Source organism: Meleagris gallopavo, chromosome 2 (assembly GCF_905368555.1).
Source record: "Meleagris gallopavo chromosome 2, MGAL_WU_HG_1.1, whole genome shotgun sequence".
Lineage (NCBI taxonomy): Eukaryota > Metazoa > Chordata > Aves > Galliformes > Phasianidae > Meleagris > Meleagris gallopavo.
In genome coordinates this window covers 86881924-86895951 of record NC_139405.1, presented here as the reverse complement: position 1 = coordinate 86895951, position 14028 = coordinate 86881924, and the positions used below count along the sequence as shown (strand labels likewise).

Sequence of the window (14028 nt, the reverse complement as noted above, 5' to 3'; positions counted from 1 at the left end):
TGCTGTAGGACCTGTGCCTGCTGCTGTTCCTAGTAACAGAAAACTACTTGCTTATTACATGTTAGAAGTGATTTACATGTTTATGAGAGTACTGCAAGCAGGAAGGAAAGTGTTAAAATTGAGCAATGTGAATGTTTGTTGTTTCAGACGGTCTTGACAGTTCTTGACAATTCTTTGCAGATTTAGGTAAATAAACTTTATTTTATTTTTTATTCAATTTTTGCTAAGTCTTTTCACATTAGTGCTTTGCCAGTCGGTGGGCAGCAGCTGTTTCTTCGCAGAATGTTCAAGCTCCTTCTTTCCTTCCAATGGCTAGGTTTACAAATGCTTCTTGGAAAGTCCCTGCAGAGAATCCCAGACTATCCCCTTCTCCCTGCCTTGCAGAAACTCGGCACTGCCTGGCGGAAGTAAGCTGCAGAAGAATCAGCACCTTTGCTGCCAGCTGAAGTGAGGTAGTGCCTCCTTAAGTCAGACAGACATCTCACTAATCCTTCAGCCAGAATAACAGCTACCAAGCCCATAGATACAGATCACATTTATAGAATTGATGCAGCTCACTCCCATACATTTTGCAAGATACCTGCCTATAAATCTACCAGTGCGTGAGTTTGAAGTGATAATGCTGGAGGTGTGATTTTAAGACATATGTGAGAACGTAGCTCAGCCAGCAATAATTTTCTGAAAGGTAATGCAGAAGGCTTTTATACATTTACTTTGCAGAGAAGACAGTCTTATCTGCTCTTCAAATAAATTTTCCTCCATGTTGTTTTCAGTTTCATTTGTGGAAGAGCTAATCCTGACCTCCTCATCCAGTTTTTAGAGTCATGTTTTTCCCCATTACTGGTTGCTAGAGAGTTCCCCATCACACATCTTTCTAAGATATTTCTTACAAACTACAGAACAGATTAGGCCTTGCCATGGGGCCTAAGTCATTAAACCGAGTTAAAATTTGTATATAATGCTTTATCCCTGTGTTCATAATTTTTGGAGAATAGTTTTCATCAGTTTTCTATATTGTATTGCAGGAGACTTGTTGGCTTTTAGTTTTCTTTTCCAAACAGTAGTTTTTTTCCAGATCTTTTTCTTCTTACAAATTTTCCTTCATGCTAAGCAAACCTAACTACCTTTCACAGAGAAAAGTTTTTGTGGTTATGGACATATTGAAGTTAATTTTTATTCCATTTAAACTTAGCTTTCTCTTTAAAATGCTTGTAGTATGCAGGTGGCACGTGACAATCAGCAACAGCTTGGTCATCAGAAGACACACTGAGTTCTTAGCTGTGTACTTTGTACATCTTTAGAATTGATGACACAAATGTTTTGGAGCAGCTGGAGGCAAAGAGGATGGAGGGCTTGTTCTGAGGTAGTATAGCTGTCTGTGGAATGCCAGTCTTCACCATACAGTTCATTAAATTGCATTTAAAGAATGTAATAATTGAAGTATATTTCGGAGTACATGGCATGAGTATGGTCTATTACTCCCTGGCTGCAGAGCCAAGTTAGATAAATCAGGCAGCCAATTCTGATGATGATAATGTCACAAGTAGTGACATTAACTTCATAGAAATTATGTAAGTGTAAATCACTGAGTATTTGTTCCATTACACTGCCATAGTAATTGTAGGAGAATGGGTCATATTCAGATGGTTGATTAGTGTTTGTGTGATTGTATCTACCTTCTTGTTTACAAAGGAGGGCTTCCCTCATTATGCTATACTTTGAGACTTAATCTCAAGACTTCTGATCTGCTACATTTGCTATGCGAGACCTCAGCAGTTCATCCTGGCCAGATATTCTGATGCAATTCACAATGGAAAGGAAGGATTTCCTTTTGCAAACCATTTCAGAGTTAAGTTTAATTTTGAAAATTAATATGAACTTAATGAACATCTTAGAAGCATTCTGGTGTTGAGAAACAGTGCCTGAAATTATGGATATCAGGTGACTGATGCATACAGCTAATGTGAATTACAGCAAGCATAACCTCAATCTGTGATCTAGACCCCCAGTGTAAAAACACAGCATAATGTAATTGGAAACCATGATAATTTGTAATAGACATATTATACTGCTTCCTACTGGGAAGGCTGTCTGTACTGGTCACAGTATTTGTTTCTTTTTTTTTAAGTACCTGAAACCCACCCAGTCTGTTTGCTGCCTGTCTCTTGTTCCTAGCCATGACGTGTGAAATACTGTATCTTCTTTCTGCAATGTTTTGCAAAGGTCGTTACTTGCCTACTCTCTCAGAAAGGCCATATTCAAGCAGCACCAAGCCTGTGCCACAAGGAGATTCTCTCTAAAACTTACAACCATAAAAAAATTCAACTGGAGTACCAGGTAGAAGGCTGACAAAATTAAGTCAACATTTTTTGCTAAAAAAAATGGTTCTTCTGGGCTCAGTTAAGTAACAGAGGTGTGTTCAAAAGCACAGCACAGCAATATGGATTTTTGACATAGGATGCCTGGAGTAAGCCTCTCTTAGGTTACAAGAAATCAATATTCTTGCAGTGTAGGTAGGTCTATAGCATTATTCCCTAACAGGTTATTGATATCATGGTAGGTGTCTCCAGTAAAGCCTGACCTAAGGAAGCAGCAGCACTAGAGGATTCCTCTTTTTACTGTTTACAGGAAATAAAGTGTTAAATGACACACTTTGCAAGACATTTCTCAAAAAATGGCAATTAGTTCTTCTGAAAAGAGTAGAGATACTGGGATAATGAAGTTGTCAGTAAAACAGCTTTTGCTTTAGATTGAACAAGCCCAGCTCATTCAGGTACTTTTCACAGGGCAAATCCTCCATTTGGTAGTGCTAGATTCTGGTAGTGCTAGAACTGTATTATAGAATCATAAAACAGATTAGTTTGAAAGGGATTTGATAGACCATCCAGCTCCAACCCCATGCTGTGGACAAGTTTGCCAACCACTAGATCAGGCTGCTCAGGGCCCCATCCAACTTGACCTTGAACACCTCCAGGGATGGGACATCCTGTTCAAGCATCTCACCACAATCTGAGTAAAAATTTTCTCCTAACATCTAATCTAAATCTCCCTTCTTTTAATTTAAAACTATTCTCTGTTGTCCTTTCATTATCAGACCAGGTAAATGGTTACTCTCCCTCTGGATATGCTTAGGAGATGTTTAGTGATGTATGCATTTGCATTTTTGGGATTAGTTTAGGCAGCTTCCTTCTATATAAGCCTTTGGATGGAGTTTGTTTCTGAAGGTGAGATCAATTTAAGTAAACACAGGACATGTGAATTGGCCTAAACTGGCAACTCCTAGGAGTAATGACTATCCATTATAGTATGATAGATCAACAGAACTGTGCATCAGCCTCCATTTTCAGCCTTGTAATACACAGCATGGTGTCATCTTATTGTGTACTTTAATTCCTGGTTTGCAATAATGTGCTTAGTTTTGCAAGAAATTTCAACTACGAGTGTTTCTTTTAAACTTCAAAGAATAAAATTATAGAATCATAGAATTGTTTAGATTGGAAAAGACCCTTAAGATCAAGTCCAACCATCAACCTAGCCCTACCAAGTCTACACTAAACCATGTCCCTAAGCAACACATCCATACATTTCAGGATCATGACTCCACGACCTCCCTGGGCAGCCTGTTCCAATTCCTACCACACTTTCTATGAGGAAATTCTTTCTGGTATCCAATCTAAACCTTCCCTGGTTAAGTGTGAGGCCATTTCCTCAATTCTTGTCACTTGTCACCTGAGAAAAGAGACCTCACTGCTACTTCCTTTCAGGTAGTTGTAGAGTGATGAAGTCTGCCTCCTCTTCTACAGACTAAATGATCTCAATTCCCTCAGCCACTCCTCATATGTCTTGTTTTCTTGTCCCTTCACCAGCTTCGTTGCTCTTCTCCGATTACATTCCAGCAGCTCAGTATCCTTTTTCTAGTGAGGGGCCCAAAACTGAACACTTGAGGTGTGGTCTCACCAGCACTGTGTATGCATGTAGCTGTCTTTCATGAAACTGGCAACTAGTATCTTATTTAGGAGTGAGTCCTTTCCTGGATAGAGTTAAGAGGTATTAAAAATGTAAAGAACTGTGTATTAAAATGACCAGATACTTTAGAGATAATAAATTTTGAAATGTAACTTTACTTGATATTGTGTGAATTTAGTAAAATACATCAGCTTACCAAGTGCTTTGTAATGCTTGCATAAAAATACTATTTAATAAAATTGTATTTTTCTTCCTGTACTTAATTTTTAATAAAATGTTAACATTTGAAGTTCTGCTTTTACCCTGAAGCCCATATTTGTAGTTTCAAGACAGAAGTGAGGAAAATAGTGTATGGCTCTGCTGGTGCCTTTATTTTAGTTGATAAAACTATCATCTGTGTTTGAGGTAATTTTGTACTTACTGACCTTAGTAGATTTTCTTCATCTGCAAGGATGCCATTGAAACCAAAATTTAACCTAGAAAAGCATTCACCACTTTGAAAAAATGTTGGAAGATAAGCAGAAAAGATCAATAGTAGCAACCTAAGATGATTAAACTTAATGTGGAGAGAAGAAATCTAGTATAAAAATTGTTTTCTGCTCTGGCTATACTTTTAGTTTGCTATTGAAATGTTTTGGCTTTTTTTCTATCTAATTGCAAATCAAGTGGCAATAGTCTACTTTTGCTGTGTATGATATCAGTGTTTCTGCTCTGCCAACTATCTTCTCTGCCCTGAAAATATGAAATGTTTAATTATTCCCAAGGGCCACTTTTGATCAAGGTGACAATGAGTTTCTTGTGTTTGGCAAGTTCTCCCAGAATCCTGGTGCTTTCAGCTTTCATCTGAAAACTACTGCCCCTATTCAGTATGCCCTGCATGGTTGGATGGCCTTTTTGCATTTCCTTTTAAAAACATTGATGCTTGCTTTTGCAGAAACCCCTGCCTTTTAGGAAACAAACATGCTTTGGAAAGAAAATGGCAGTTTATAAGAATGGCTGGAAGTGTATGTAAGACACTCAAGTGTTCTGCCTTGGGGAATTTTCTTGACAAAGGACATTAATCTTATGCCCTGAAGAAACAGAATTTGTGGAATAGCCAATTTTCTGATGTAATCACTGCACTTTGAATTCTATCATTTTTGCCATTCGTTGCTGGATTTCACTGTCATTTAGCTTCCTCTTGTAAGTATCAGGGTGGAGATTAGCAATTTCAGGAACAGATGTTGAACAGTAGTAAAATCTTTTCTTCAAAAGTGATTCAGGAAATAACTCACCCTGTATGTGATGTGATCTTAAAGTAAACATATATAGATATCTTGGAGTAACTGCCTAGTCACAGTCTCCTTAATCAGAACTTGGGAGTATGAATACTGTACTGGCTTTCACTTTCCTCAAGCTCAGTGTGCACTTCCACTGTTAAGTAGCAGATGTACGGGGGAATGTACCCAAGGTATTATGGAAAATTAAAGGAAATATAGTATAATCAGAAAATTAAAGGAAATTTAGTGTTCTTTAGTATTCTTGGAAGACAGAATATTCTGACATTTCTTGAGATCAACTCTTTCTGCATCAAGATATGTGGTGTTATGACCAAATTGTAGAAAATCTATACAGTCTACCTCATCTTTGTAAATTGCTTATTTTAACTTATGACTCAAATTTGGCACTCTTTCTCCTCCAGCAATTGAATCTTACAACATTTGTGCTTACTAGATAATGGTATTGTTGAGCTGTCTTTTTACCTTTCTTAATGACATAGTTATTTTTCTTTTATTGGTCAACTCTTATTACTATTTCTTTTGTTCTAACCGTATATTTGGCATAAGTGAATCTTCTAGTTCTACACAGGTAGGATTTGAAAAGGTAATTCAGATGACATAGCTTTTATTTGGGTGTGCGCAACATCCTTTAGCAAATTTTGTGTATAAAATAAATGCTTCTATTTCGGAAAGTGCAGTTGTAACTTAACAAATGCACTGCTAATGTTCATGTATGGAAAGTTTAAAGACAAGTGAAATTGGTAAAGCAAGGTCACTGTCAAGCTTGCTTTATGCCCATGATAGATTTCATTTGATTTGAATTTGTACCTGTGAAGTCTTGCTGGTCCTTTTTATGAGACTTTAATGGATAAGAATATTATTTTTGAAAGTTACACAGATAGCTGTTCTCCCAGTGCTATTTCCTCGAATGCTTCAATTTGCTAACAATAAGTCAGTTGTCTGTCATCTCCAAAATATTACTAGCAGTATACTGCTTTTCCAAATCAGAAATAATTATTCCCATAGATTGAAGGACATCAGTAGCTGGTGTGCAGCACTCTCTAGCCTTCTTGAACCAAGGTCTCACCATCTGAGTAAGTTTCTTCCCTTCATGTGCACTGAGTCAGTATGGATCCTGAAGTCCTCATCAACTGCTCTAGATCTTCATTGTGTGCTTATTGACTCCTTCAAACTCTCAAGCTGTTATTTTAGAGAAAATAATGAAAAAGAAGAACAGAATTTAGATTAGGTTGAACAACGATCTTGAACAAAAATGGTGTTATCTAAACTTTATTTTATGCAGTTATATTGTGATGATTCCATTTTTTGTCATTGTATTACTATTGCTCTGTTTCCCACTCTCCTCCCTTCCACTGACTTTCCCTTCACCCATCCCTAAGCTCATCTGTTTGCCAGTGTCTTCTGCTTGTTGTGAATGTCGTACAAGCAATTGCCTGACTTTTCAAAGAGAAAATTCAGTGGTCTTGAGAAGGCTTTAAGGCTAAGTGGTAGCACATGGAAAATATCAGCTGCCTGATGCGTGAATAGTATTAGTGTTAGTTGTACACTGCAAATTTCAGTGAAGAATTGTATATGTGTATAAAACAATAATTTGTATCTTTTTTTAATTTCTTATTCAGGTCATTGCCATAGTTATGGATATGTTTACAGATGTGGATATCTTTAGAGAAATTGTAGAGGCATCTACTAGAGGGATTGCAGTATATCTCCTGCTTGATGAGTCAAACTTTGGTCACTTTCTGAAAATGACGGAGAAACAAGGCTGCCAAGTTCAAAGGCTCAGGGTAAGACTTACTATGTTCCTGTACTTGGACTTTTCTTTGCAACCCACTGAAAAGTTAGAATTGTTTTAAATGTGATTATCAAATGCTGCTGTTTCAAATTAACTACGAAGTAGAAATAGGTAAACTTTCAAGAGAACCTTCTCTATTAATGTTGTTCTCTTTAGAAACACTTCTATCTTTTTCATGTGATTTCACTTGATAGAATGATATAATTTTTCACATATTATTTATAAAACATTTTTCTGTTGTTATATATTTAGGAATACTCTAGGTTTGGAAAACCTTTTTGCTTTATGTTAAATAACCTGCAAATAAAGTCAGAAAGGTTATGCAAATAGTTAGGAATAATAAATGATATACTTAATTTACTTCATTTTTTGTCTTTATTTTTTTAAGTGTGATTATATATTAAAATGCTTTAAAAAGCCTGGGATTCTATTTTAGTAGTATTTTCTTGAAAATATTTATGATAATGTCTGTCGACAGCATGTCTTAGAGAGAAGGCTTACTTTTATAGATTAGTTACGTAGTTTTCTCCTGTAAGAAAGATAATCAGGAGAGGATTAATGTTTACGTTTCTTATTCAATTGCTTGCACCACCCTACTACTTAACAGGAAGTAGAATACAAACCATATGCTGCACTGAACTGACATAAGTGCTTCATAAATACTTCTAGGTTTACTCTTTTGTAGATAGCTCTGAAGATGATCCAAGGACAGTTCCAGAGCTTCTCCGCAAAGATCTAGATATTTCCTTGTCTGAACTTCTATTTGCAGCTCTGTTTGCAATTCCTTGTTTTTTACTAATTGGGCCATACTTACTCCTGGAAAAAGTATTACAGAAGCATACGAGCATGCATTTTAAGAACCCAGTCCATAAAAGAGATTGAGATATAGTGAGAATAGATAGGGTATTTTAATTTTTTTTTTAATTGTGGACTGAATCTATATTTTATACCAATTTTTGCTCCGGAGTGTTGACTTAGACACACAGAGGTATTACCACACCACTTCCTGTACTTGTTCCTTGTGTGTGAGGTTGCCCTCTGCTGGCTTAATACACAAAGCTATGGCAAGTTTTAAAAAGAAAAAGTCAGAAATGTTGCTTATCTGTAGACACTAGTAGTGATTGCCTCCATAAGGTCAATATATACCAATAGTTACTCATGCTGGAATTTGAGGTACTACCATTTCCCAATGATTTGGGTTATCTATACCATAGAGATTTCTAACATTTTTTTTTTATTGTGTGACTTTTATTCTCCCAGTATAAATGAAATTAGGAGCATGCAATTGAAGTTCTATCTCTAAAAAATACCATAGTGTATATTTTCACATTTATTCTGTGCAGTATATTTCTACAGCTGTTTCTAAAGCTTAACTTTTTGGGGATGAGTTAGTTTTCTTTCTAAAATGGTTTTATAGACATTTAAACAGACATTTATACTGTGATTGAAAGAACTCATGTGCATACATTATAATGGATTTGGTATGGATTAGTGGGTTTGAAAGGTGTGGACTTAGTTTGGATTAGTAGATCACAGAGGTTTTGATTTGGCCTCTTTAGTGAGATTATGTTTTATATGCTTCTGTTGTGTAATGATGGGACAAACACATTTACATTGAAAGTTTATTTAGAATGCTTCAAGATTTATCAGAAAATGAAAAGTATATGCCAAAAAGCTAATCATTAATCCAGTAATCCTGTTGTGTCCTGGGTTTCCAGTTTAGCTTGTAGTAAGTAGCTTGGGGGTTGGTCTCGATGATCTCTAGAGGTCCCTTCCAACCCCTACAATTCTGTGATACAATTCTGTGAAAGCTCTTTGCTCTCTGTAACTACCTAAAGGGAGGTTGTAGTGAGCTGGGGGTTGGCCTCTTCTCTTGTGTAGCAGGTGATAGGACTAGAGGAAATCTCCTCTGCACCAGGGAAGATTTAGGCTGGACGTTAGGAAATACTTGTCTGAAAAGAGTGGTCAGGCACTGGACTGGGCTGCCCAAGGAAGTGGTGAAGTCACCGACCCTGGAGGTGCTCAAGGAACATTTGGATTTTGCGTTGAGGGATATGGTTTAGTGAGAACTATTGGTGATAGGTGGATGGTTGGACTGGATGATCTTTGTAGGTCTTTTCCAACCTTGGTGTTTCTGTGATTCTGTGATTCTGTAATTCAAGCTCCTCAGCCAGGTGCTACTTCCAGTGACTGTTGCCACAAGAATGAAAGCTTACTATTCTCTCAATAACTATTTCCTTCCTTGAAGATTAAGAAAAACTGCTGGTGACTATGAAAGAGCAGTCAATTCTTTGAAAAGGTTTTCTCCCTTTCTCTTTTTTCCTATTGCCTCAGTGTTCACAAAAACAAACTATATTTAACTTTTTTTGCTTTTGGACTTCCTCTTTTATAGACTGAAAGCAATAAGTGGACTAAGATGTAAAAATATATTTCTTTTCCTCAGGATACAGCAAGAACACTGTTCTTTTTATTCTCTGGTGTGACGTGATTCTGTCTTGCAGGAGTATGGCAGATGTTCTTCATCCCATGCACTCCTGAAGTGGGGCATCTCTCAAGCTTTTCTGGCTTAATCAAAGTCCTCTCAGGCTGTTTTTCTCTTCCTTTCAATCAGTAAAAAATAAAATGACAGAGGATGTGTTTTTGAATTCAGATTCACAATTCACTCTTTTGTACGTAAAAAAGTATTCATTTGTAAATCTACATTAAATGTCTGTGCATACAGTTTTCCTCATCTGTGGTGTGAATGAATATCAAGACATATTTCTGTCTTTTTTGAAAGCTATAACTGAAAAAAAGAAAAAAAAAGAAAAAAAAAAAGATAGACTATGTATTATGTGATTGTTATGTGAATTCTGTACAGAAGAACATAAAAGCAGGAATTTAGTAGGAGATTTTCCAGTCTCTTGTACAACATTTCTTCTTTTGGATTGATTTCTACTTGATATTTACCTTATCTTCATCAGTGGCTCATCTCAAATAAATAATGTACTCTTCTATTTCTCTTTCCTCACTTTCAATTTAATTTCTCTGTTTCCTGACTGTCTTACATTTTTTCCCCATTAGCTGATGTATTTCTCTTTCTTTCCCTTCTCTGTCTAAACTTGTTATGATTAACTTTGTCTCCAGACTGACTTGTTCAGTCAGGTCAGCAGTTCCTTTGCATAGAATATAGAAAAGTCCATACAGAGCCTGAATTTTTTCAGGTGATTTTTCAAAACCTAATTGTTATTTTTTTCTGGAGGCTGTTGTTTATTTCTGCTGCTGACAAGTAGTGCAGCAAACTAGGAAATAGATTTGCACTGTGAAACACACCAGAGAGAACAATCCTCAGTATCACCAGAATGCTTAAGGAAGTAACTTGGTTTTGGATGAAAACACTGTAGAATGTAGAAAATGTTGATTAATGTCCAAGAAGTCAACCAAACTCTTCAGCTGATATCAGAGTTTAGTTTTTTTATCTGATAGGAAATCATGAAATCATTGAATCACTAAAGTTAGAAAAGTCTTCTGAGATCATCTAGTCCAACCATCGACCCATCACCACTATGGCTACTAATTATGGCCCTCCGTGCCACATCTACATTTCTTGTGTCACCTCCAGTGACACTGACTCCACCACCTCCCTGGGCAGCCTGTTCCAGTGCCTCACCACTCTTTCTGAGAAGAAATTTTTTCATAATATCCAACCTGAATATGAGTTGTGGCATGTGGCAGAGGCTCTATATTGAATAGAAACCTATTTTTACTTCTCTGGAAATAATGAAGAATCATCTTACTACAGGAGAATATTGCAAGCAATCTGACAGGAACTGTTTATACTGTGATACTCATCTCAGTATTTTTAATGAACTGGGGAAATGAGAAAGTATAAGCAGTAATGAATTGTTTTCTTTCTTTTGTGAGATCTACCCCCAAGTGTATATGCTTAAGTGCAGGGGAGAAACTGTTCGTGAGAGCTGAATGCAGTCCGTTATTTCTTATGAGTTTTATCAAAATCACCAGAAGTTTTGTATTACTTCCTAGTCTAAGTCAGATTTGGTCAGATACAGCTCAGCTGTGTATCAGTGAGCAAAATTCTGTCCTAAGGACCAGACTTCAATGAAATCATTGAGAATTTGACTTCAGAGGTCACTGAATCAGCTTGAAGGTTACAGCAAAACCTAGCTGGAAAGCTGCTTAGCATTTTTACAGCTATCTCTTAGTAAGAACAGAAGCACAGGATAATAAATAACGTAAGTAATGATGGACAATGTGGGAATCAGGACTATTTTCTTCTTTAAAGCTGCTAGGCTAATTATTAAGTAGACATCTGTTCCCTTCTTCATGCATATTCTTGACAGCAAGTACAGGATAAATAATTGAATACTGATAAAAACAGACTCTACGAATAAAAAATGCTGAAATAAAATGTTTGAGACCAATATATTCATTGTACTTATCTATCACATTGGACAATTTTTACTGATTAGTTATATATCATTTGAAACTATGCTTCTGAATTTTAAGTCATGGTTATGTGGCTCTCCCTGGGAAAGTAGTTATGCATAAAGAAAAGGTTAGAGCTTGTTTTCTCTTCATCATCTGGGTGTCATTTATTTGAATAACCCTGATAGCCATCCTTAAACTGCAGCACAGAGACCCAAACACTGAATGTTTTAAATATCATAAACACAAACAATACTACAACCCATTCTTGGAGGGAGGAGAAGATCCTGGTTTTGGCTTCATAAACCTCCTAAAATATCAAGTCCTTGATTAAGTTGTTCTTCCATATGCATACACTAGCAGTCACTGACAAAAGTGGCTTCCAGGACTAGACAGACTTAGCGTTTGACTGATCTTACAAACTTCAGTGTCTCCTGAAGTCCGATTCCCTCTTCGTGTATGGATTTATTTGCTTCCAGTTGTCCAGGATTTTCTATCAAGATTCATAAATAAATTACTGCTTCACCCACAATGATACAACATCTCCTCAGTGGTCATTGATTGGCACACCTTTTTGAGTGCAGTTAGCATGGGAGTGCTGTAGTATGACAGTGAAACCAAGTAGGAAGGAGAAGTCCAGCATTTCATACAAAGTAGGGCTAGCAATTCAGTTATGTATATTTGTATTTACTGCTAGTGCTCTACTGCTCCTTTATGTTCTCAAATATTTTCTTTATTTTTGGAGGTTATTCAAAGGATGCATCCTTGGCAGCTAATTAGAGGGCTTGAAGGATGCCAGATGTGCATCCACCAGCTGTGGAGGAAGAGGAAGTGTTATATGAGAACAGTGAGCATGATCTCTGGCACATGCCTTTGTAGTGCCATGTTCCCATCTTTTCCTGGATGACATCCTGAGACATGGAAAGAGTTGGCAGGATTAAGGGAGCAGGAAAGAAATGCTGCAGAAGCAATAATATTGAAGAAGAGGAAAACAAGATGAGAAAACAATCCCTAAGATGTTAAAAAAAAAAAGCCATCAGTGAAATGTAAATTATAATAATTTTTTAGAGGATTGAGAGCCTACTTGAGGATGTATTTTAACTTATGATTACTTAAGGCAAAGGGATTTTTATACAGTATGATAGCTTGCAAGCCATTAGCATGCTACATTCTACAGCATTCCAGATTCCTGAGTGATATTCTGTCCAATACTCTTTGGGCCTTATCTCAAAAAAATTTGATAGATTCCACTAGCATGTCATTATATCAGTGTTTTCTGTTATACTTATTTGAAAATATGTAAGCCGAGTCTCAAGTGGCCTGCCAATTATGACATAAATAATATATCAAATTAATTTCAATACTTAACTATTGAAGTTAATGCAGATTTTATAACTAATCACATTTTGATCGATATTAAATAAAGGTTTACAATCATGATAATCTTTAGAATGGGGCAAATTCCATTGTTTTCTTCTTTTTAAAGTAATTACTATTTATGCACTATTTAACTTTCAAAATAAAAGGTTTTTTATTATTATTATTTAATTACTTCTATTTTCTGCTAAAGTAGCTGATGAGGAAAGAATAATTTTCTTCACTGGAATTGGCTTGTTCAAAATTCAGAAAAACAGTGGGGGCAAAACAGGAAAATTGACTTTCTTCTTTTAGATACCAAGTTAAAATCAATGTTGTGATAACACAAAGGACATAATGCTAGATAATCAAAGGTGATTAGCAGTTAGAGATGCAAAGAGACAAATAATGTTAACCTCTCCTGCAATAATGCATACTGGGTTCTTATTGTTACTGATCATTTTTTAGCTGTTTCTCAAAATAATCTGAGCATCCACATGTATTTTCACTGAGTCCAAGTAACTATTAGGTTTTACAGCACTGCTAGATAATCTTTTATTTAATCAATTTGATTTGACAAATTAAAATAAACTTTGTGTTTCCACCAAATTTGTAAGGCAAAAATACATTTTTAAATGTATTTTTTGTTCGAATACCCTGAAAAAAGAAAGCTAAATACAAACTCAACTGAAGATATTTAAAGAACCATAAAGTCAAACTGTAACTTACCAACTCATCAGTTTTTATATGTAACTCTTCATTTTTTTTAATTATCTATTTTTAAGTAAAAATTTTGAGATAGAAACAATAAAATATAGAGCGATTTAGCAAGCATGTGTTATTTCAAAATATCTGTCATTTTGTTGGTATTTTTTCCTAATTTTTTCTGTTTGGAGAAAGTTCACTGGATTATTGTAGACACTGTAAAATTGCTATAGCCTGAATTTACACAGTTCATGGTCTGATCCATTTTGCTTTATGAATAGATTTAATCAATTCCTGTACCTACCCTTCACAGAACACACTTCTGCTGTGATTTTCAGCCTCTACTTGTAACATCAGAATTTGGGGCAGAATTTAACCTTTACAGTTAATCAACAGTCACAAGAAGCAAGCTATTCATTTGTCTTCAGAAGTCTTATTATAATCCACTATTTCTGTATATGTATTTTATGTAACCATCATATAGATTGCTTTCTTACTGTCCAA

At 35.9% G+C, this 14028-nt stretch overlaps 1 protein-coding gene across 2 annotated transcripts in view; it reads left to right on the top strand.

Moving 5' to 3' along the window:
• The window catches only part of SACK1B (scaffolding CK1 anchoring protein B), a 53811-nt gene that overhangs the window by 27330 nt on the left and 12453 nt on the right, over window positions 1–14028 (top strand). For both annotated transcript variants that reach the window (XM_085217890.1, XM_085217891.1), the window contains exon 3: window positions 6866–7030. In XM_085217890.1, the coding sequence (XP_085074016.1) occupies window positions 6866–7030 (165 nt within the window). The remainder of the gene's footprint in view (window positions 1–6865; window positions 7031–14028) is intronic.